The sequence below is a fragment of the Sorex fumeus genome, unplaced genomic scaffold (assembly GCF_029834395.1).
Source record: "Sorex fumeus unplaced genomic scaffold, SorFum_2.1 ptg000075l, whole genome shotgun sequence".
Classification (NCBI taxonomy): Eukaryota; Metazoa; Chordata; class Mammalia; order Eulipotyphla; family Soricidae; genus Sorex; species Sorex fumeus.
Genome location: NW_026606132.1, coordinates 12,140,861 through 12,165,288, shown reverse-complemented (window position 1 = coordinate 12,165,288; position 24,428 = coordinate 12,140,861). Strand labels below are relative to the sequence as shown.

The window sequence follows — 24,428 nt, the reverse complement described above, 5'->3', positions numbered from 1 at the left end:
TTTTCTTAGTGATCTCTACTCTATTCCAGCTGCCTTCTCCCCTTTGCTCATGAGGCAGGCTTCTAGCTATGGAGCAGTCTACCTGTCCCGTGTATCTACTATCCTTAGGTGTCAGCCTCATGTTATGTTGTTTTATACTCCACAAATGGGTGCAGTCCTTCTATATCTGTCCCTCTTTCTGACTCATTTCATTTAGCATGATAATCTCCATGTCTATCCTCTTATAAGCAAAATCAGCTGCTTTTTTGTGTTCAGTTTTCTTTGATCCAGGCCAGACTATCCTGATAACATATCTTTACGCCTAATATGCATCTATATTAACTTTATGTTATATATTTATGTATATAAATTTATGACCATGGATCCAGGTTAAAAGGTTTAAGCCCTGGTCAGCCAAACATATGGGCTAAATTGATAACAGGCCAAATGCTGATGATGATGTTGATAGTAAAAGATAACTTGCTGGCTATCCAAAGCACTTTCGAAAAATTTTTGATAACAACTATTTTGGTTTTATTTATTTTTTTCAATTATAGTTTAGGTAATAGGATTATAGTAGTGCTTAAGTTCATAGTCTAGCATCCTTTCCACTTAAAACATGTGAAAAGTCAGGCCCGGATGACGTAGCTCTAGTTTGCTCTTTAACGAGGAAAAGGCCAGCTAGATTTCCACAACAGGTTTCTTGGCTTGATGTCAAAGACTTTGTCCATTACGTAATGTGTCAGGCTTTGTCCCCAATAACTTAGCATCCATATGTGGTGAGGAGGACCCTGCAGATCTTCAGAGTGAGTCAGTCGGTCATATTTACTCTCTTCAAGTAAGTCAGTCTGTCTTACCTGCCCCCATGAAGTAAGAGACCCGTGAAGTTTCGCTCCGCAGATTTGTCTAGCAATCTAGTTAATACTGATCCACTAAGTGCTTTTGCCTGTTTTAAGGATTTTGGCCCACTATTCCAGCATCTTCCTCCAATTCGAAAGCATTGTCTGTTCGAGGGGGCTATGGGTGGGCAGCAGGCATTAAAATGATTACGCTTACCAGTGCTCCCTAATGGACAGAGTCCTCTTCCCAATTTAGGGAATGACTGCTGGGGATGGTGCCTTCTGTGTCCATTATCACCGTTGTCACTGTCTCAGCCGTAACTCCTTTTCAGGGCCACCTCCACTCATTTTGTGCTGGCATCATTCGGCCAGGGTAGTGTTTCTGGTTCTGAACCCGTCACTTGGCCAATGGAGTAGCCTGGCTTTTAAGGCGCCCCACAGTGTGATTCTCTTACTGTGTATGTTTAAAATATATATGGCCTGATCTTGGTTCCTTCATTATCTTTAAAACCTAGTTAAGATCTAACTTCTCAGCCACAAACAGGTGAGAGTGGGTTACCCTGGGCTTTAAGCCCTGGGGAGTCATCATGGTGTAAGACAGGCAGAGTCCTCCATCTCATAGACCTGAACATCTTAAAGGGAACATCAGCCCCACTGGACACTGCCTCGTCCAGTCCTGGAACACATGTTTTATATAAAGTAAGACTCCAGCAGTGGTATTGACAGTAGTTTGCACTGAACCAGAACCAACACGGTGGGGAGGGCACTAGAGCAATAGTACAGTGGGTAGGGCTTTGGCCTTGCAAGTGGCTGACCCATATGGTCCCCTGAGCACCACCAGGAGTAAATCCTGAGTGCAGAACCAGGAGTATCCCCTAAGTTTTCATGGGTGTGACCCCCGCCCCCCCAAATCCAGAACGCAGGGAGTGTTGAACTTCCAGGAACCTGTATACTCACTCCTTTGCTGTATTGGGTTATCCTCCGACTTGTGTGGCACTTTGCTTGAGGAACATCCTTCTGGGCCATAAGGTCTGCACCTCAGCTGTAGGAAATGTTCATCCTTTGACACGACATTGGGGTTTTCTGAGCAGTCTCACAGTTCTCTGATGAGAATACAAGCTCAATGACACTGGTATCAGTGCACAGGAGACTGATACAACTTCACAAATTAATCTTGAAGGTGCTTTGAAAGAGAAGTCCAGAACCCTGGGGACAAGGGACAGCAGGGATCAAATAAGGTGGCCACATGCTCTGAGGGGCAGAACCTAAAATTGTAGTTCTAGCGACCAGAGAGAGTCCAGTGGTTAAGGCTCGTCTTTTCTTGCAAGTGGCCATTTGGTTTCAAAATCCATAGCCTCCCATGTGATCCCTGAGCACAGAACCAGGAGTAAACCCTGAGCACCACTAAGGGTAGCCCAACCCTGCCCCTGCCAATTACTAGTTATAGCAATTCTACCACTTTAGTGCCTTTCACTGCCATCCACAGTTTCAACTGTTTTTTTTTTTAGTTTTTTTTTCTTTTAATATTCTCCCAATTGAATAAGTTTTCCAGAGGTAATAATAATACAAGTTCATAATATTCCCAGTGCCATCTTTGCACTGTGGTCAACAATAATTTTTATTTATAATATCCTGATAATGGCAATAAAACATTAATTGATACAGTTAGTATTAACATATACAGCATAATGATTTCTTGAATATTTATGGACATGACTTTATTTCAAAAGATAGTGGCGATGGTATTTCCTCAGGTTTAGGATGATTTTGCAAGTCACATTGGCTTATAAAGTGCAACTCATTTCCTTCAGTGTAGAAGAGGAGCTATGGCAGGGATGGGTAAAAATCTGAGTAAGTAATTTGGTTTGGAGTTGTTCTCTTCCAATTCAGAACCAGGTTTATTGCATCCCCATATTAGGACTAAAGACTCCCTGTAGATGCCTCGAAGTTGTTTCCTATGTGTGTTTTCAATCCATTCCAGTAAAATGTTAACCCTTGTCTTCCTTCTTTTCCAGAACCTTTGTTTCATTTTGCCTCAATTTTTGTACCAGTTCTTCTGCGGATTCTCACAACAGGTTTGTTAAAAAGTGTTTTTATCATTGCAATTAACAAAGACCTATTTCTGTATTGTATTATAGATATGAGAGTCATGTGTTAGGAAGAAAAATAATTTTGGTTGACCCAACATTGGATCTGGGCATTGTTTGTGATGATAGAAGATGACTGTCTGTTTGAATGCTGTTTTTTTAAACCAAATGTTGATTTACCATTTAGAGTACTATAACTTGTAGCAGTAGTACAACTTCACAATAGACATGTGCTTATTGGTTTTTGAAAGTTATATGAAGTTGAGATCGTATTTAAAGTAGTATTTTAGGGGCCAGGGAGATGATAAGGTGTCATGCCTCCTTGCATTCACCTGAACTGGATACTGCTTTGCCCCTCCCTCTCCCTCCCTGTCCTTTAAGCATCACAGAGTAAAGCCTTGGATGACCCTGCTCACTGCCAGGTGTGGTCCTCATGGCACAAGCAGTTCCCAGCACCCGCATATTTGGGCCGTTATGCTGAACCATCTTACCAGGACCTGGTTGGTCAAGAATCACCAGAAGTAGCCCCGGGGCCCTGAGCAACACTTGGGAGGCTCCCATAAAAAAAGAGTTTTCTTCTTATCAATTCAATAATTCAGCAATCCAATAAAATGTCATAACATAAAACTCACCCTTTCATGGTTTCTGAGGTTGATTTGGTTTATAATTTTATTTTTATAAAGTAATTCTCAATATTTGATTACATTTAATATTCGAACACCAATCCCACCACCATTACACCTTCCCACCACTGTGCTTCGGATGTTTCTATCCCGAACCCTAACCCCTGCCCCAAAGTGAACTGAAATAATTTATTTTGTATTTTTTTGTTAAGAACAAACCACTGAAAATGCTCCCCAAAAGTTTCCTTAGAGGAAAGTGTGTGAAGATTGTTGCATTTCACCCAGGAGCCACTAAGCCCTTCTATAAGAGATTACTAACATACTAACATGTGGTAAAGGTTGAACCTGTGTGTGTGTGTGTGTGTGTCTGTGTGTGTTTGTGTATTAAGATTGGTTTCCTTCTACTTGAAACCAATATGGTGTGCTGCTCTTGGAATATGAGTAGTGTGAGGTATGAGATGTCAGAAATAGATTCACTCATGAATGAGGCCCCTCCGAGCGTGTAGAGTGCTGCCCTGAACATGGCGGCAGTTGGGTTCTGGAGGTTTTCAGCTGCCAGGGCTGGTTCCCTTAAGATGGGGAGGGGCCTTACCTGCCCCCTCCAGGGTGCCCCAAACGAAACAGCTTGGCGCAGAGTCTGGCAGCAGTGGCTATGGCAAGTCCCTGAGGTTGATTTTATAGGGGAAAAAAATCAACAATTGTGATGACAATTTGCCATGGACTCTGGCTAGAGCCTTTGGTTACTTGTAAAGCTCTCAGCCCTGGTCAGATAAAGATACTATATTAAACATGTTACATGTTCATTGGATATATAAGTGTATGGGGAGGTACATTTGTAGGTTTGTTTGAACAGCTGAGATACTTTTTAGTAGAAGTAAAGCCAAATGCCAGAGCTCAAAAGCTCAGTGCCTGGCATCCAGTAGTTAATGTGGAAGCAGTTTTGCCAAGCGGAGCTGCCGGAAACTTCACACAGGTACTGGAGACTGAGAATCTCAATTTCATTTTGTCTTGTTTCATTACTTTTTCCCCCCTCATTTCTTGGCCTTTTAAAGGGAATATATTTTTCTCGGTGGGAGGTGAATGCTCTCTTTCTTTTGAACTTGCCTCTTTGCCATTTGCTGTGCCATCTCTTACATCAAGTGCCATGTCATTGGCCCCATGGTGCCAGTTAAGCAGATTGCTTAATGAATTAATCATCTACCAGCTGCTGGATGTGCCATCAGCCTTCTTGTATTCAAAACTAACAGTTACAGAGAGTTGTATAAATTCTGATGAATCTGGTTTTCTTGCACGTTTAAGTGACTAATTATCAAATTGTTTCAATTCCTCATTTCCTCCAGAGAAGTACAAGCATTAAGTTGCCATTTTAGGGGCCAATGAGGGAGAATCAGGGTACAGCATATGCCTGGCAGGTGCTCTGACTGGGTTCAGCTCACCCCTGGCCCTCCACATCCACCCTAGCACCATCAGGTGCAGCCAAAGAAATAAAAAGACATTTGGGATTTTTTTTCCCCAGTGATTTGTGGCAAGTGCCCAGAGAAAGTTGTCCTCATTTGGTGAAGCATTGTTTTTCTTTTGAAACGAAATCATCAGTTGTTGTGTTGTCCTTTGCAAGCATGCTTGCTGAGTGGAAGTTGTCAGGAGAAAGAACTTATTCCTTGGAATGCCAAAGGACCTCCTGACTGCTGGGGGTGTGTTCAGCTTCCTGTGGGAGCTGATGTTTGCCTCCTCAGCCCCCCAGCTGCTAGGCTCAGTCATTAATCGTTTCTCAAGTGCCTGCTCAGTACCAGGCTAAACACAGGGGATATAGCAGTGATCAAAACCAACTCTTACCCTCACAGAGGGTATCGTGTCAGGGCAAGAACCCAGCATCAATCACACAGGTATGTCTGGTACTCACTGGCACATGCTTTGCAGCAAAACACGCAATAATAAATGGATGGGTGCGATTGGGAAAGCAAGCTGCTGTTGCAGAGGATATATGGTCAGGAAATTTCTCCCTGGGGAGGTGACATTTGAGTAGCAGCGATCCGGAACAGTGGGAGGACACCATGTATCATCCCTAAGCTTTGTGTATGTCATATGCAGCATCTTTACTTGTTGCTTGGCCCTTGGACTAGTGCTGAATATGGCACTGCCTACTCCAAGCTTGGTGCTCGGGGTTCTCTTCCTACTGGTCCTTAGGGTGGAGGTATGTGGTGTTAGGAATTGAACCCGGGCTTCCAGCATGCAGAACTTGTGCGCTAGTTTTTGGTGCTGTTTCTCTGGCCTTTGCAATCTTTTTCAACTCAAACCACATCTCATGTTCTCTGCAACACTGGAATCCAAAGAGTGAGCATTGAAGAATGTAGAAATAGGACCAGGATTCAGATCCTATGTTGGAAAAGCAGCTCCCCTTAGTACTGCTAAGATGGTGCTGGCCTTCCTGCGCCCCTGCCCCACGTAAACATTCCTAACACGTTTAACAGGAAACTAACATCCACTGAACCTGTTGTTTGTTTGGGGACCATTTCTTCTCCTCTAATTATACATCTGAGAATTATAATTATCTCTCAAGCACCTTAAAGTACCCATAGTAGAACAAATGTAGATTGATGATTTCTTTGTTTGAATGAAATTCAAGCCTAAATTATATACCAGTCGATCTGAGTTTAGTTTTTTTTTTTTCACTCATTAGTGAAAATGGGTAGTTTCCAATGAAAATGTGGTGAGGTGTGTATGCCAACAGACTAGCACTCTTCCTTGGAATTAAAAGTAATGTGATACTTGGTCAGGATACATTCTAATTCAGTGCAATGATTTTATTGAGCATATAACTTTGCTTGGGGAAGCACCTCGACGTTTTGTGCACATCAGTTTGTTCTGAGCTTCGCCTCAACTGAGGGTCACAGCCGTGATCCCTTATTGCATATCAGAGTTCTGAGCTCGCAAGTTCTTACTCCCTACCTCCCATTTTTCAGTTGGCAGGAGGCCCTGAATCTTCTCTGACTCAATGTTTGTCACTAAGTATGCATTCAACAAATGTTTCAACTATGATTGCACTATCAGTTGTATCTTTAGTAGCCATTATTCAAAAATATGTCCGTGGGGTTCATTTGTGTCACGTGGAAATGCAGTGTATTCATCCAGAACATGTCTGTCACACTGTCCTCCCTTTGTTCATCAATTTGCTCGAGTGGGCCCAGTAACATCTCCATTGTGAGACTCATGGTTACTGTGTTTGGCATATCAAATATGTCACAGGTAGCTTGCCAGGCTCTGCCATGCGGGCGAGATACTCTCAGAAGCTTGCCGCGTTCTTCGAGAGGGGCGGAGGAATTGAACTCGGGTTGGCCATGTTGGCTGCATGCAAGGCAAACGCCCTACCACTGTGCTATCGCTCCAGCCCTCCAGAACATGAATATATGTAAAAATGCATACATACAAGGAATATTGTTTGTTCAGACCACCAATGGTTGTCGTGTGCCACATATACTCTGTTTAGAAAGATAATTCAGCATTTTCACCAAAATGAGGTTAATAGAACACATTATTTGGTTTGGGGGGATGTTGCGCTCAGCCCTCACTCCTGGTTGTGTTCTATGGGATCACTCCTGGTGGAACTTGGGGGACCATAATGTGGTGCTGGGGGCTGGGGATGGAACCAGGGTCTTCCCACATGCATGGAAAGCACTGTAACCCTGTACTAGCTCTGTGGCTAGTACATTTTTTGCCCCAGGAAAGGAAAGTTATAGCAGCAGGTCAACCTTGCCCAAATAATGTTTTCGCTTCCAGTCTCTACTCATTCATTCATCAACATTGGATGTTTCCTATATGCCAAATTCTGTTCTCCTATTAAAACCAAGGCCACCAGGAATGTACTGGCAGTTGCTCCTAGTGTCAAACATGGTCTAGGGCTGCTCAGTAAGAATGTGTGCAGAGAATCTAATTCTAGGACTTGGGCTTGACTTAGGTGATTTGAGGAGGAGGAGTTTGGGGTGGGATCTTTCTGTTGATTGGGTGCTGTCAGAATTTTATGACGGGGCATTAACTCATCTCTTTGAAGGCCAAACACTGCCCAAGGGATCAGGAAGCAGTAGTCAACCAGGTTAGGGACTGAAATGGGAGTATGGTCTTTTTGTTTTTTTGCTTTATTTTTTTGGTTTTGTGGTCACACTGGCAATGCACAGGGGTTCCTCCTGGATCTGCACTCAGGAATTACTCCTAACAGTGCTCAGGAGACCATATGGGATGCCGGGAATCGAACCCAGGTTGGCCGTGTGCAAGGCATATGCCCTACCTGCTGTGCTATCGTTCCAGCCCCCTCAGTACGGTCGTTTTTGTGAGTTAGACTGTCCTTGTCTCCTGTCTGGAGGCTGGAATGAGTTGGGAACATTTTGGTTTTGTCCTGATCATAACTCCTGGCTCCCTGGGCTATGTTGCTCTTTCTCCAGCCATAGTTCTCAAAGAAATAAGTCAAACCCCCCACCTCCTGGAGTTTAAACATGAGTGTGAAGAGCCAGGCAGTTCACATAGTCAGTATGTAATGTAATGTAAGTTAGAAGGTGACAAGTACTGTTGTGGGCCAGGGAAGGCGAGCAGCTGGACACAGGAAGAAAATGTGCTTGCGAGACACAGACAGATAGACGCTGATGTAGTTTGGCCTCACTGAGATGATATTTGGGCTTAGACTTGAAGGGAGTTGCCATCATCCACTCACGTAAGCAAAGAATGCTCTGGGCCGGGACAACAAGCCACTTCATAGGACGTCTTCAGTCCAGACCATGTTTAGATAACAGGTTGGAGGACACATGCATGCTGGAGGGAATGAGCAAAGGAGGAGAGAATAGAGATGGGGTCAGGCAGGTAGAAGCCAGAATGAGTAAACCTTACACTGTCATAGACCTGTGCGGGCCATTGTGTTGGGAAGGTCATAGGGAGAAGGTTTGCCGGGCATCACAATGGTGGTGCTCTGAAGTAACCTAGTTCCCAATATTTTTGAAGGTAGTTCCAGGAAACACTGTTCTGTGGGCCGTAGGAAAGAGAATACATTCAGTAAGTGGGTTCTGGTTTGTCTCCCAAGATGGTCCTTGGCCAAGATGGGTGAGACTTCCAGAGGAGACATTTTGAGCCAGAGGCAAGGCGGCAGTTAAATTTGGGGCTTGGGTCGTTTGAAATATGCTAGATGTTCCAAAAGTTATGTCACATGGGCAGTGGGAAAATACTTCTCTTGAGTTTCTGGGACAGGTCTGATAGAGAGCCATTTGGGAATTTGCATGAATGGGTGGTATTCATGATATCGTTATCAGCACAGATTGACTTTTATTGCTTTATTTTCTGATAACTCCATTTATTATTCCTTTAAGTTTTGCTGGGGGGAGGGGACCTGGGGACATCAATTGTATCAAGGGGGACAAAGTACTGGGATAAGATTTGGAACACTGTATGCTTGAAGCAAATCTACTATTTAAAAAAAACTTTGGAAATCATGGTGTCTTAATAAAAATACATAAAAAACCCATAGGACTGGATCACGCAGTGATGTTAAAGTTCCAAACAGTTGAGCACTCTAGCAGAGGGCTCAGGGACACTCTCGCGGAATGACTGGCCAGGTTGCAAGGTTGCAAGCCGGCTATTCCAGAGAGTTCTGGAGTGCCGACCTCCGACTGAAGGAGCAGCCACGTAGGTGTCTAGTCGTCAAAGGCCAGTCACGAAGGAAACATGCACTGGCGGGAGAGAGTTAGCTCTCAGGCTCCTCTAGCATGGCCAACACGAACTTGCAAACAAAGACTGAAGAATCTGGAAGGAGTTGGAAGTCATGTTCGCATACATGCATTGGCTTTGTTTTTGGCTATGTGTACTGAATCCATAGAGAATTCCACACTTAGGAGCATAGTTCTAATGTGGCAACGGTAGGAGTGAAGCTCAAAGCCATGTGAAATATTAACCACCAGCCCCCTAAATAAAAAGCCCGATAGAGCAGGCAGTCTGCTGTCTGAACTTCATTTCTGTAAGGAGTTCCTGGATTATCCTAAATTGGTCTTTGTTCTTTGTCTTTGGCGAAGTCATTGGTTAATGTCTGTTAGGAGGGATAGAGCTTTAGCACGTGTACATTCTGAATCAGATCCTTGGAGGGAACAGGGCGTGATTCCAAGATGATGTGCTTTGAATTTTGAATTGTATTCAATCCCAGCACCACATGGTCCCCCCAAACACTGTGCTGGGGAGTTCCCCGCTCTCCTCTGAAATGCATGCTTTAAAAAGGGCGGGACTAACAGTGGTCATTTTGCAGTGGTCTCTTCTTCATAATCAACAGTGACTGGATTGAAAAAGCCTTTGCTTTCACAAAAGACGGGAAAGGAAAACTTTTTTTTACCCTGTGTTTGTTTGTTTCAGGCATGAATTCCCTCTTGCAGGTGCTGCTTGCTACACATTTCTTTGTCTTCTGTTTGTCATTTCAGCCACTCTATGATGCCGCCTACCTTACGATGTATAATATCTGCTTCACTTCTTTGCCCATCCTGGCCTACAGCCTCCTGGAGCAGCACATCAACATTGACACGCTGACCTCAGATCCCCGATTGTATATGTAAGTTGAATACTTCAATCTCCCTCCAGTTTGGAGCTGAAACTTGAACCCTCGGATACCAGCCCTGGGCGTTCCCTGTACACTATTGTGTGTCTCACCTAAAAGAATGAATTTAAGGTTTCAGGACAAGACATGCTAAATTCTGTGCCATCTTGGGTCATCGCCATGACACTTAAGGTCAGATGAGACCTCGAGAAGCCAGCAGCAGAGAGTCAAACTCGCTTTCACAGCTTATAAGTGCTCAGACAAGTATCAGCCCCTTTGTTCCTCTGTTTTTTTTTTTTTTTCGTTTTTGGATCATACTCAGTGGTGCTCAGGGGTTACATCTGGCTCTGCACTCAGGAATCACTCCTGAGGGGCGTGGGAAACCATATAGGTTGCCAGGGATCCAGCCCATATCAGCCACTTGCAGGGCAAGGCACCCTAACTGCTGTCCTACCACTCTGGCCTCAAACCTGTTTCTCTTCATCTGGAAAGTGGTGTTGATCATAGTCTCTAACCTGTAGTGTAATTTGAAGAAAATACATGAAAAGTGTGCAGTTCATTTTCCTAAAAAGTGCTCAGTGCTAGTTCTTTAGCTAGTTGGTGCTAGCTGGCTAGTTAGTGCTCAGTGCTAGGTAGCTAGTGCTAGCCAGTTAATTACAGAGCTAGTTAGTGTTATTCGAGTTAGCATAAAGTACCTGGAAAGTGCTCAGTATAAAGTGCTCATGGGTTAATTTCCCCATAAATACTTATTGTTGGCTTTGGGGGTAAAGAAACCTCCCTCTAGCTTTTCAGATTGTGGGTTTACTATCATGGGTCGGTGGGAAGGGACCAGAACATCAGTATTACCCGGAGTTAACGGTGCCATCCCACAAGGCTGTGGGAATGATCGCTAGTACTCTTGGAGGTTGCTTTCTGTTTGCTTCCTTACATTAAGGTACATTGAGGGCAAGGGGCCGCTGAGTGATATCCTTTTCTGAAGAGACAGTAAACCATGTAAATATGGGAAGCTGGTTTAGATGTTCTGTTTGGAATTTGCAGCTCCAGAGACCAGACTATTCAACAAGAAAATGCCAGGTTGCCTAGGTGTGGGTCCTATCCCTCAGCATGTATAAACCTCCAGACTTTGGGGCTGGAGCGATAGCACAGCGGGTAGGGCGTTTGCCTTGCATGCAACTGACCCAAGTTCGATTCCCAGCATCCCATATAGTCCCCCAAGCACTGCCAGGAGTAATTCCTGAGTGCTTGAACCAGAAGTAACCCCGGTGCATTGCCGTGTATGACCCAAAAAGCAAAAATAAAAAAACAAAAACCTCCAGACTTGAACCTGATCTTTGGGATCTCTGGAGTCTTCAAGAGAGACATAATCAAAGACACATCCAAGGGCCAGAGAGTTAGTCCAGGGGGAAGGAAGGCACTTTGCTTTGCATGTGACTGGTCCCATTTCAGTCTCCTGAATCCCATATAGTCCTCTGAGCACTGCCAGGAGTCTAAGCCCTCCATTCCCATCCCCTTACATAAAAGCTCCATACAGAGCTAGACAGTGGTTTTCCAACCTCTGGCCCATGGACCAGTGCCCCGGTGTGCTGGTGTCAAATGCCACTGGTTTGGATTGGAATATTGGTTTCTACCTTAGTGGCCTACGGTGCTTTTTTTCCTATAAACTGCACCTGAAGCACAGCCTGGCCCGCCCCTCCCTTTTAGCCTCGTCGTAACACCATTTTATTGAAGAAAATAATTAACCCATCAAGCCGTTATATTCATTTCGTGTCCGTGGGAAATGGATGCTTTTCTCCATGGATGGGAGACTTGGCATTAGCCCAGTTGCTTTTAACCTGTGATTTAATTGAGTTTTAATAAGTGAAGCCTACGGCTAAGGGTAAAGATGTTCATTTGCAGTCAACCATAAGCACTGCCGAGGAGTTGAAAGCAAGTGCGATAGAGATTTGGGTATTTTATTTGCATGCAATGAAGGTGCACAAATTGAAGGAATTTACTTAACTACTCTGACTAAGAACTCGCATTTAGTCGTTGTTTGACTTAACCAAATGTATTGAATTGACCCATCATCATTTCGGGGCTGGAGAGATAGGACATGGGTTAAGGTGCTTGTGTTGGGGGCTGGAGCGATAGTACAGCGGGTAGGGCATTTGCCTTACATGCGGCCAACCCAGTTTCGATTCCCAGCATCCCATATAGTCTCCCGAGCATCGCCGGATATGACCCAAAAAACAAAAAACTAAAAACCTGCTTGTTTTCTATGTAGCCAGCCCTGGTTAGATCCCCAGACCACTCTACCACATACAGTCCCCTGAGCAATGCCAGGAGTGACCCTTGACCTCAGAGCAAGGAGTAGCCTCTGCACATCACTGGGAGTGCCCCCCCAGGATGTTATCACCACTTAAAAAAGTTATCATGGAAAATTTCAATTACACAGAGAAATTGAGAAAATGCTCTTAATACAGTTAGTTTCCCTGTCTCCATCAGACTCAGCAGTGATCCAGTGAGAATCTGGCTCTGTGTTATCTATGATTCCACCAGCTCTCACATGCTTTGGAGGGAAGCGAATAGGATATCTCTTAAACATAAGATTTTTAAAACAAACAACAGTACCCTATCATACTGAAAATTTAACTTAGAGGGCACAAATGTCACTCAGGGGACTGAGTGCCTCCTTTGCTTGCCCGCTTCCTCGGTTTGGTCCCCAGCACTTCATAGTCCCCTGATTGCCGCCCGCACCGCCCAGCACTCCTGGGTTTGACCCCCAAACCAACACAAAGTAAATGGATAAAAATTAACTTAAAAACCAATCCATAAAATCAAGAGCCCCTCAGTTCAAATTTCTCCATTTGCTTCATTTCTTTCAGTGCATACTTGCTCAAATAAGGATCTCTGGTCCATCTATTACAATTGCTTTGTATGCTTCCTGAACCTTTCTCTAGGTGTGGGTAAGGGGTTGAGCCACTCCTGTGGTGCTCAGGGATTATTCCTGGGTCAGTGCTCAGGAGTGAACCCTGGAAGTGCTTGGGCCAGTTCAGCAGCAAGAGAGTGAGAGAGAGGGGGTGGCCGGAGGGAGAGGGCTGGAGAGAGAGGCACTGCAGTGGAGCAGAGAGAGTGGGGTGGAAAAAGAGAGGGCTGGGGAGATGCACCGCAACAGGTGTGAGGGTTGGAGAAAGTGCACTGGAGAGAGGCACTAGAGCAGGGCAGAGAGAGGGGAGTGTGGAGAAAGAGGACTGGAGAGAAAGCCACTACCATGGGGCAGAAAAATAGGAGAGGGAGATAGGAGAAAGGGGGAGGGGAAAAGAAGGGGTGAGACAGTGGAGCACTGTCCTACAGCCATCCCGGCACTCCATGGCCAGCACTGAGTATGTTCTTCCCAGCACCACCAGGGAAGATTCATCCCTCGGCTCAGTGCCAGGAGTAAACCCTGAGCACCAGCATCTGTGGCCCCCAAACCAAAAAAACAGAAAAAATGAAAAATTAAAAGGAGAGCGAAGAAAAGTCCTAGGATCCTATCTGGTGATATCAGCTTCGAGTCCCGGTGCTGTCCCCCCCCCCCCCGCACCCCCCCTCACACACACATCTGTCTCATCTGGCCCTTTATGTCGACTCATTCTGGTTTTGTTTTTGTCGTTGTTGTTGTTTTGGGGCCACACCCAGAGGCAACTTGGGGCTGACTCCTGGCCAGCTCAGGAGACCATATACGGTCCCGTGGATCCAGTCAAGATTGGCCAAGTGCAAGGCAAGCGCCCCGCCCTCTCTACTCCTGCCCTTGACTCTCATAGTCTGAGTTTCTAACTGCTTCATCATTGATCTTAAGGACAGCCAGAAGAATCTCACTTGTATTCCAACATATCAGACAAACCCCTTTGAGTAGGAACTCCCAGACAGGTCGAGGTGGGCAGGAGCCGTTTCTGCACTTGCCAGCTCCTCCCTGCATAGATGGCAAGGAAGCGCCTTTCCTGTAGCTCTCTCAGGCCCTGGGAACAGACCGAGTGGCTGTGGTGAGAACCTTCGCTTTTCCTCCTGCCACTTTCTTGGCAAGCAGCAGCACATCGCCTTATGCAGCCCCCGAGTAGCAGATTCCTGCAGAGAGCGAGAAATCCTAGTAATCACGAGTTGCCTGACTGCCACGTTTTCAGAAAACTTCATAATACTCAGTGCCACTCGAAGATCAGTTGCATTTACATTTCCAAGGTGTTTCTCACTCGAAACAGCCTCGTGACCATTCTTGAACAAAGAAGATGAGAAAGGAAGTCATTGGTTGGGTGGAGGAGGAACAGGGGCCCAGGGCTCAGAGCTTCGATTATGCTGGTGATGTGGGAAAGTGGTGTAGCTAGGTAGCCAAAACACAGACCCAACAACTCTGAAAACCTGAGACCTAAACCACAACTAGCAGGGTGCCAGGGCTTACTAGGTTTGATCCCCATATGGTCTTCCAAGCACCACCAGGAGTAATTCTGATTCCAGAATCAAGAATAACCCCCAAGCATTGCTGGGTGTGGCCCAACTACCCCACCAAAAATAAAAACACCATAAAACACAAGAACCAAACTTTGACATGTAGCTGTCAAAGTAGCAGGTGGGTAGGGGTGGGAGGGAGCTTGGGAACACTGGTGGTGGGAAAGTGACAATGGTGGTGTTGGAATATTATATGCCTAAGACTCATCTGTCAAGATTGTCATAAGACACAGCTCTTTAAAAAACAAAATTAAAAAAACGATTGCCAGTACATGTGCTCTTTGTGTCACTCGAGGCTTTTGATAACTGGAAGAAGAAACTATCTCGAGAAGGCAAAAGAACTCCATTGACCAGCCCATCTTTAGGCAGCTTCCATGGAATTGGTAGCCGTGTTTCACACGCTGACCAGTACCGAAGAGTTTTCACTGCTTTTAACATATTATTAACTTTTGATCTGTCCATCTGGCTGCATAACTTCAGTGGGTTATTTGTGTCAGTTGATAAAGTCAGAATGAAGTTAGAAACTCAGAATATGAGAGTCAAGGGCAGGAGTAGCGATGGCAGGGCACTTGCCTTACATGTGGCCAATCTTGATTGGATCCCCAGCACCGTATATGGTCTCCTGATCTGGCCAGGAGATGGCTTAGGCAGTGGAGCACGTGCCTGGCACATGCATGGTCCCAAGTTCAATCCTTGCTACCACATGCTTCCTCTGCTTCCCAGCATTACACTGTTATACCCAGAAGTGGCACCTATCAAAATCTATACTTTTTCAAATATATTTATGAAAGAGCAGCCCCATACCTCTAACAACTTACATTTCCAGGGACTGGAAAACTTGATTCAAAGTATTGTGTTAACTAGTGTCATTAAAAGGCCATTGTAGCTCATTTGAGCCTGGGATTTAAATCAGTTGAGGATTGTAGACTAGATCTGTCCCTTCCTGAGTTGACTGTCATGGGTTTCAGTGTTTTGTCTTGTTGTATTCCTGGGGTTTAGTCTCTGATCTCACACATACAACGCCTGTGCTCACCGTGAGTGAATTCAGGTGCTCTTCTATGTCCAAGCATGCCCTAAGCTTTCCTGTACTTTTAGATTCACTAGGAGCACTTTCAAATTTTTCATTTTTTAAAATTTTATAAAGTAGTTCACAATATTTCATTAAATTTAATATTCAAACACCAATACCACCACCATTACACCTTCCCACCACCGTATTTTTTATTTTTCCATCCCGAGCCCCAATACCTACCCCAAAACAGAACCAAAATAATTTATTTTGTATTGTTTGTTATAAAAAAAATGCTGAAAATGCTACAAAAAATATCCTTAGAGGAAAGAGTGTGGAGATTGTTGTATTTCACCCAGGGGCCATTAAGCCCTTCTATAAGAGATCGCTAACATGTTGTTAAAGGTTGAACCTTGTGTGCTTTTTATATATGTATCTATAGAAACAAATGTATATTTCCCTCTAAAATGGTTGCCTCCTGTTTTGAACCGTATCAAATGTGGTGCGGTAATCTTGGAGTATGAGTAGGGTGTGTGGTTTAAAGTGTGGGTAAAGTATATGATATTCAAGGCTGCGCGGTCCAAGAATAGATTCACTCATGGGTGAGGCTTGGCCCGAGCATGTGGAGAGCGGCCAAGGGCATGGCAGTGGCTGTGTTCTGACACAGCCTGGTGCAGCATCCAGTGGCATGGTTATAGTGAGCATCATGTTATGTTCTCTTCAGGAGCACTTTCAACTTAAAATGATGCCCAACTCTACCTCATACCATTGAACTCAGAGTAAAGGTGCAAGTATCCCACACCACATCCGGTTGCATTGCCTGGGTATTTTATTTTATTATTTTTTTTAATTTTTCTGCCTGGATATTTTATTTTTTTGATTTCTTATGCTTTGGGGGTCACAGCCAACTGCACTCAAGGTCTTCTCCTGGCTCTGTGCTTGGATCACTTCTGGGACCTAGAGGCACTATATGCGGTGCCAAGGTTTGAACATAGGTCAACTACATTGCAAGGCAAGCTCTTTAATGCCTGTACTAACACTCTGAACCCCTGCGTAGGTGTTTTGAAAGGCCCCCAGGCAGATTGAATGTGCTACAAAGCCTGTGAACAAGTAGGAAATACCCTTTTTAGGATACCCCTGTTGTGTGTAAATAGGAGTGACCAGAATCCCTAGATTGGATAAGAATTCTGATGCTAGTGGTGTACTGCATCCCATTCACTGCAGGAAGCAACGCCCCCCTCCCCAGCTCCCCACCTTCAGAGTGTTTTCATGCAAATGAAAATGGATGTCCAAACTCTAAACTCAGGTTTCTGGTATGTAATAAGTATTCTGCACATGGGAACTAATTATTGTTGGTCATATTATTCTTCTCAGTGGGCAGAATTGGAAGAGTGTAACGGTTTTCTCCAGTGCCTCAATCCAAAAGTGACTGCATGCAACTAAGCCCTGCTCAGTCTGGCCTTTGGCCAGAAGCGTTCCAGTCCCTGCAGGGGAAGCTGCTTCCCTGTAGTAGGTCAGCCCATACACTGTTCCTGGGCTTTTCACTGTCTGCTCCAGCAGAAAACCTACACAGACTCACTAACACGCGTTTTCTCTCACTTCTCAATAGGAAAATTTCCGGCAATGCCATGCTACAGTTGGGCCCCTTCTTATATTGGACATTCCTGGCTGCATTTGAAGGGACAGTGTTCTTCTTTGGGACGTACTTTCTTTTTCAGACATCCTCCTTGGAAGAAAATGCAAAGGTAACAATATATGAAGTTAAAACATTTGGCATTATTATCATAGCTTATATCTTCACTTAGGCCCTTGACTGTGACAGGCCTATTCTAATGGCAGTTCATCTGTACGTGAGTTCTCCTTAGGTCTGGTATTTTAGTTCTCATCGCTTGTTTTATTTATTTATTTATTTTGCTTTTGGGGTCACACCTGGCGGTGCTCAGGGGACCATATGGTATGCTGGGAATCAAACCCAGGTTGGCCGTGTGCAAGGCAAACGCCCTCCCCACTGTGCTGTCGTTCCAGCCCCTCATCACTTGTTTAGAATAACACAAATGTCAAAACAGGAAATAACTTCCTGGGTGAGTGACTAGGGCATATGTGTGCAAATCTTCCAGAAACCTAGCATGGCTATCACCTTTTACTGGGTGACGGGTCTTAGGGCTATAGACTTTGGACCCATACACTTGGATGGGGTCAACACTTGTCTTGCTTCAAAGTGATCTGGCTCTAATCATTTGTCAGCCATGGTGACTTTCCATGTGTTCCCAGCCATCTGCTGCAGTGCTCATCTCCAGGGCTGAGAGACTTTTGCTCTGGACTGTGCTCTGGGGTGAGGCCTTCATGGCCATGAAGTGGGAAAATGAGCCTTGATCCTTACACACTCTTCTCCTTTGCTGTTTCCGGGTACCCTCTCTCACGGTCACTTAATCACTTAATCACTTAACTTCCCGTTAGTCGTCGATTTGCTCGAGCGGGCGCCAGTAACGTCTCCATTTGTCCCTGTCGCGTGCTAGTGTAGCCCAATGGCATCTGTTCGCTCCGGGAACATGAAGGGCCTCAAACCGATCGTTCATGATCTTGACGAAGAAGTCTGACCATCTGGTAGGTGGGCGGCCACGCGGTCTTTTGACATTCCGTGGAATCCAGTCAGTAACAGCTCTAGTCCAACGGTCGTCTTTAAATCTCATTACGTGACCCGCCCATCTGATTTTCGACACCTTGGCAAATGAGACAGCGTCCCTGATCCTTGATCGTCGACGGGTGTCAGAACTCCGGATTCTTTCTCTCATTTGAGTGAAACGTGATATTCCAAGCATAGCTGTTTCTATTCTTCTTTGGGAGACCTGAATAGCGTTCTCATCTTGTTTGCGTAGGGCCCAGGTCTCTGAGGCATATGTTAATGCAGGAAGAACAGTGGAATCAAAGAGATGTGCCCAGAGCCGGAGGTTCTTCGTCCTCTTAGCTATTTCTTCGACGCTCTTGAAGGCGTTCCAAGCCGCTCTCTTCCTCCTGCGCAGCTCGGGTGCCAGGTCATTTGTCATGTTGACCTCTCGACCTAGGTACACATAGCTGTTGCATTCGGAGATGGTCGTTCCCTTGAGAGCGTCAGGAACGAGGCTGTTTCTCATAAACATTGTCTTCGTAAGATTCAGCTGTAGTCCTACCTTTCCACACTCACGGTCAAAGTCGGCCAGCATTTGTGCAGCTTGGCTGATGTTTGGTGTTATTAAAACAATGTCATCAGCAAAGCGGAGGTGGTTTAGTTGCCGACCATCTATCTTCACTCCCATTCCTTCCCATTCCAGTCGTCGCATGATGTTCTCGAAGGTGGCACTGAAGAGTTTTGGTGAAATGGTATCACCCTGCCACACCCCTCTCTTGACATCAACGATCACTTCTTTGTAGAATGGTGAGATCCTGGTAGTGAATCCGCAATACAGCTCACGGAGGATCCTGATGTATTGGGCTTGAATGCCCTGATTGACTAGGGCTTCAATGACCGCTTCCATCTCAACAGAATCAAAGGCCTTCTTTAAATCAATGAACGTTAAACAGAGCGGCATCTTGAACTCCTGAGAAACCTCAATGAGCTTGGTTATTGTGTGGATATGGTCGATGGTGCTGAATCCTTTGCGGAACCCTGCTTGCTCGCATGGTTGTCCTTCATCTAGTGTTCTGCCAATCCTATTTAGGATGACTCGAGTGAACAACTTGTAGATGACAGACAATAGGCAGATCGGGCGATAGTTGCGAATGTCATGGATGTCTCCCTTCTTAGAGCTCAGCCAGTGTATTGATGAGTACTGACGGCAGGTTCTTCAGGTGTTCAGGTCTGACCTTGTCTGGGCCAGGTGCTGTTTGTTTCTTTACCGACGAAATGGCGTGTCGGATTTCGGAAGGGAGAAAGTTGGGAACGACATATCCATCCTGTGGAATTTGGTATGTCAGCAAGTGGACATGGCTATCGAAGAGATTTGAGTAGAAGTCATGGATAATCTTCTCCATTGCCGTTCTGGAGGATGTGATGGATCCATCAGGACGTCGGAGGGCAGTCATCTTGGTCTTATAGTTGGCGAAGGACAGGCGGGCGTTACGAATACTTTTCCCGGCTTCTGCCGCATCTACCAGTACTTCTGCTCTTCTCTCTTTGAGGACTTCCTTGATCGCATCTCTGCACTGCTTTGCAAGCTCGGACGTTAGCTTGCGGTTGCCTGAGGCATGCGCCAAACCACGCTGGCGAATTAGCTCAAGAGTTTTCGAAGATAGACGATTTTTTGTGGCTATCTCTCTCTTGGCGTTCCTCGCACATTCATGGAGGTGCTGAACCAGTCGATCGTATTCCTCGTCAATGTTGTCAACAATGGCATATTCCCAGGTTGCCGCAATAGTACCAAAGAGTTTCCAGTTGGTGGTCATTCTGGGAGTTCTCTTTTTGAACTTTGCAGCCCTTTCTCCCCGTCTGTGAAGTAGAATTTTGCACGAAGGAGACAGTGGTCCGATCCCGTTCGAAATTTTGGGACAACAGCGACATCGGTCAGGCAAAACCGTCGATTGAATATGATGTGGTCTATTTCGTTGTGGAATCGTCCACCGGGAGACTCCTATGTCCATCGTTTAGATTCTGCCTTCTGGAACTTTGAGTTACCATGAATGGTCTTGGTCGACGTGATGAACTCAGACAGTCTCTCACCCTGTTCGTTCCATTCTAGGCCATGGGTCCCAATGTGAAGTTCTTCAGCTGATCTTCTCGGTCCTATCTTGGCATTAAAATCACCCACAATGATCTTGTAGAAGGTGTGGTCTTCTTTATAGAACTTCTCTAGCTCCATGTAGGACTTCTCGATTTCTCTTTCATCATAATGAGATGTTGGTGCATAGACAACGAAGATAGAAACTGCAGGCAGTGAGCCACATCTATTCAAATGTAAACGTCCGATTCGGGTTGTTAGGCATTCGAATGAATCAATGCTCTTGGCCAAGTTTGTGTTGACAAGGACACCAACGCCTCCAACACCTCTTTTATCGCATGTTCCGAGGAACAATTCTTCTCCAGTGTCGAAAACGGCATGGTGAGATTCGTGCCTTCTTGTCTCGGTCAGACCAATGATGTCGTACTTGATCATTCGCGCTTGTACCATCAGGTCCTCGATGGATGCATCTGATGCTAGCGTACGTGCATTGAAAGTACAGACGATCATTTTTGTCTTCCTTCGTTGTGGCAGCCTAGGTCGGCCTTGAGATTTTGTCGGCCTCTCCTTTCTCATCCTTCTCAGTGCTGCCATGTCTGTCGGTGAAGCCTTCAGGGTCAGGTGAATGAGACCAGTTGTAGTTACTTGTTTTGGCATATTGAATACGCAGCGGATAGCTTGCCAGGCTCTTCCGTGCGGGTGGAATACTCTCGGTAGCTTGCCAGTCCTTCCGAGAGAGATAGAGGCTTTTGGGGCGACCTCTAATCACCCTTGTAGGTGTTACCATATTTGAACCCTATCAAATATGGTACGACAATTCCGGAAGATGGGTATTTAGTGTCTTATGATGGGTCCAGAAAGCATCCTGGAGTGTGGCGACGGCTGGGTAGTGGAAGTAGTGTCGAGAGTGGAAGTCTGCCAGTGGGGTATTTATCTGGGTAGGGTGGGTCTCCCGTGCACAATTCGATCCCTGCGTGGTTGATGGAAGCAGACAGGGCAGGGTAGGGTGGGGCTCCTGATTAGAATCCCTTTGTCACCTGTGGTGGTGGGAGCAAGCAGAGAAGCTCTGTCCCTGGGTCCACCGAGCCTGGAGTCCAAGGTCTCAGAGAGTTCCGCTTATCTTGTTCTGTGGGTCTTCAGTTGTGCGTGGGTCTCGGCCGGAGCTGCCGCGCAGGTCCGGAAAGCGTCCTGGAGTGTGGCGACGGCTGGGTAGTGGAAGTAGTGTCGAGAGTGGAAGTCTGCCAGTGGGGTATTTATCTGGGTAGGGTGGGTCTCCTGTGTACAATTCGATCCCTGGGTGGTTGATGGAAGCAGACAGGGCAGGGTAGGGTGGGGCTCCTGATTAGAATCCCTTTGTCACCTGTGGTGGTGGGAGCAAGCAGAGAAGCTCTGTCCCTGGGTCCGCCGAGCCTGGAGTCCAAGGTCTCAGAGAGTTCCGCTTATCTTGTTCTGTGGGTCTTCAGTCGTGCGTGGGTCTCGGCCGGAGCTGCCACACGGGTCCGGAAAGCGTCCTGGAGTGTGGTGACGGCTGGGTAGTGGAAGTAGTGCCTCTTCAGACTCTGGGTTAACTTTCCTCAGTGACGCAAAGAGGCAGCCCAGCTTGGGCTCTAACTCCCCCCCCCACCCCTACTCTCTCCTGAGTCCTTTTCTCCCCCTTTCTCCTCCCCTTCTTCCTTCCTCCCCATTCCTCTTCTCCCTTTCCTTCTCCCCCTCCTCTTTCACTCACACACTCACTCTCTCTCTCACACACACTCTCCCTCTCCTCCTTCTCTGGGTCTCATACTTGCCCCCTCCCTTTCCCCTGCCTCTTCTCTCAACTCTACAGTAAAGGGGGAAAATGCTGCTATCAGTGACCTCCAGGCCTGGGATTTCGTCTTTTGGCTATAACAAGAACAACAAGAAGGTTTCCCTACAGTCACATGTGTCATTGGCTCAGAAGATGTCACCACCTAGTCCGAGCAGCAGTAATGGGAGCAATGGAAATGACCAGCTGAGTAAGACCAACCTCTACATCCGAGGGTTGCAGCCGGGCACTACTGACCAGGACCTTGTCAAGTTGTGTCAGTCATATGGCAAGATTGTCTCCACTAAGGCTATATTGGACAAGACCACAAACAAATGCAAAGGCTATGGCTTTGTGGACTTCGACAGCCCCTCAGCAGCACAGAAAGCTGTGACAGCAATGAAAGCCAGTGGGATACAGGCACAGATGGCAAAGCAACAAGAGTAGGACCCCACAAATTTGTATATATCAAACCTTCCACTGTCGATGGATGAACAAGAGCTAGAGGGAATGCTGACACCTTTTGGCCAGGTCATCTCTACTCGAATCCTTCGTGATACCAGTGGAACCAGCAGAGGGGTTGGATTTGCAAGGATGGAGTCCACAGAGAAGTGTGAAGCTATCATCACGGTCATTCGTTCTTAATTATTCATAATATGCAGCAGGAATGTGCAGGTTCAAAAAGAATCTACTGAGCGTCTAGATCCTAGGCACTCAACCCTGCTACACAAGTGAATCAGAATGGTCACTTGCCACAGAGTGCAACAGTAAAACCCTCTTTCATTTGGACTGGCAGGAATCTGTTTGGGCATCAACCTATTTAAGGAAAGAGCTCTGAGTTACTGTTGAGGGAACCTCGGCTTAGTACTTCAATACGTGCACCCAGAACACTTGGGAAAAGCAAGAATCCTAGACAATTTCTTTGCACCCTTGAGCCAGTGCATTTCACTTTCCCAAGTCAGCTTTGCTATCAGGAAGCAGGGTTTAGATTTTATGATTCCTCATTTTATGAGGCCTTCAGCTTTATGACTGAGTCTTTGCCTTTCGCTTTTGTATTTTGTTTTTATTTGGCACATAAACTGTGGAGAGCTGACTGTTGCTTAAAAAGCACTCGCCCCCACATGGACAGATACTCATCCTGCCATCCTGGAAAGATGGTTCCTTAACTCAGCAAAATCTACAGGTGGTGCACAGGGAGCCTTCACTCAGTCTCCATCTATCTGGTTCATCTCTTATTTTGAACTCATGAATTCTACGTGTATTCTGTTCTCTATACATCACACCATCTTTCTAAATGTTTGCTGCATTGGCAATATGCATGAGAACAATTAGCAATCCGACAGGACACCCCCCCCCATATATGATTTGGTTGAATTCTTTTTTGGTTGCCTGCTACCACCCACAGATTTGGATTTTGGCTCTTCCAGACTCACATTTCAAAATTCGTTTTCTGTTGCAGTCTTTGCGTGTTCTGCTCTTGAGAGCATTTGGTAAGACTCTGCCATTCATTGTCAGGTTTGGATTTCCACAAGGTCGAAACCAGCTTTATTTTGATGTGCTCAGGCTGACAGCTCTAATATTTACAGCCCCCAGTTGGTCTGTCTTTTTAAAATGAGTCCATTCGCCTACATCTGCCTTCCTATAGGAGAGTGTGAGTTCTGAAATACAGAAAGAGCTGATTTCCAACTTCTTGGAGACGTGACTCATTCAGATGACTTGTTTTGATGAACAGCACCTTGAACTTCACTGCTACTAGGATTCCACCCCACGCTTCCCACCCCCGCTGCGCCGTTATCACACTGGTGTGCTCCCAATTTGGTGTTGCACCAAGCATGGAAATAAACTCGACCACCCAAAGTGAGGTCTCACTGCGCAAGAAGACACAGGGTCATAATATCTAGCACTTTGGTTCAGTCTTTGTACCAGATGTTTCCCTAAAGAGTTCATACAAAATAACCTTTGACAGGCACACACAGGACTGGACTTGTCTTTTTGTTTTGTAAACAGGTTTATATAGTAACACTTCATGTAATTGTAAAATGTTTTTCAGGTTTATGGAAACTGGACCTTTGGAACCATTGTTTTTACAGTCCTGGTATTCACTGTAACTTTAAAGGTTAGAGTTTTTATTTACTCACATATGTTTAATACCATTTTTGTAATGTTTTCTGGCCTCAGATTAATGTCTTTTCTGTCTTGTACTCTGTATTATTTACAGCTTATTACTTGAGGCTGAATGCTTCCTAAAATATATTAGAAGTCTGGACATTTCTATGCTATCATCTGTGATCCACTTTCTCTAGTATACTAGCTTAGTGCATTTAGTTTTTTTTTCTAATTCATACACTATACTTATGCATGCTGAAAGTCTGTTCCTTTCCTGCTATTTTCAAGATGTTATGATAA

The 24,428-nt window shown here is 45.5% G+C and overlaps 1 protein-coding gene across 4 annotated transcripts in view; it reads left to right on the top strand.

Moving 5' to 3' along the window:
- Positions 1 to 24,428, top strand: part of ATP11C (ATPase phospholipid transporting 11C) — a 219,852-nt gene that overhangs the window by 175,840 nt on the left and 19,584 nt on the right. For all 4 annotated transcript variants that reach the window (XM_056130195.1, XM_056130193.1, XM_056130194.1 and 1 more), the window contains exons 23-26: positions 2,834 to 2,893; positions 9,969 to 10,096; positions 17,158 to 17,293; positions 24,073 to 24,138. In XM_056130195.1, coding sequence (XP_055986170.1) covers positions 2,834 to 2,893; positions 9,969 to 10,096; positions 17,158 to 17,293; positions 24,073 to 24,138 — 390 coding nt within the window. The remainder of the gene's footprint in view (positions 1 to 2,833; positions 2,894 to 9,968; positions 10,097 to 17,157; positions 17,294 to 24,072; positions 24,139 to 24,428) is intronic.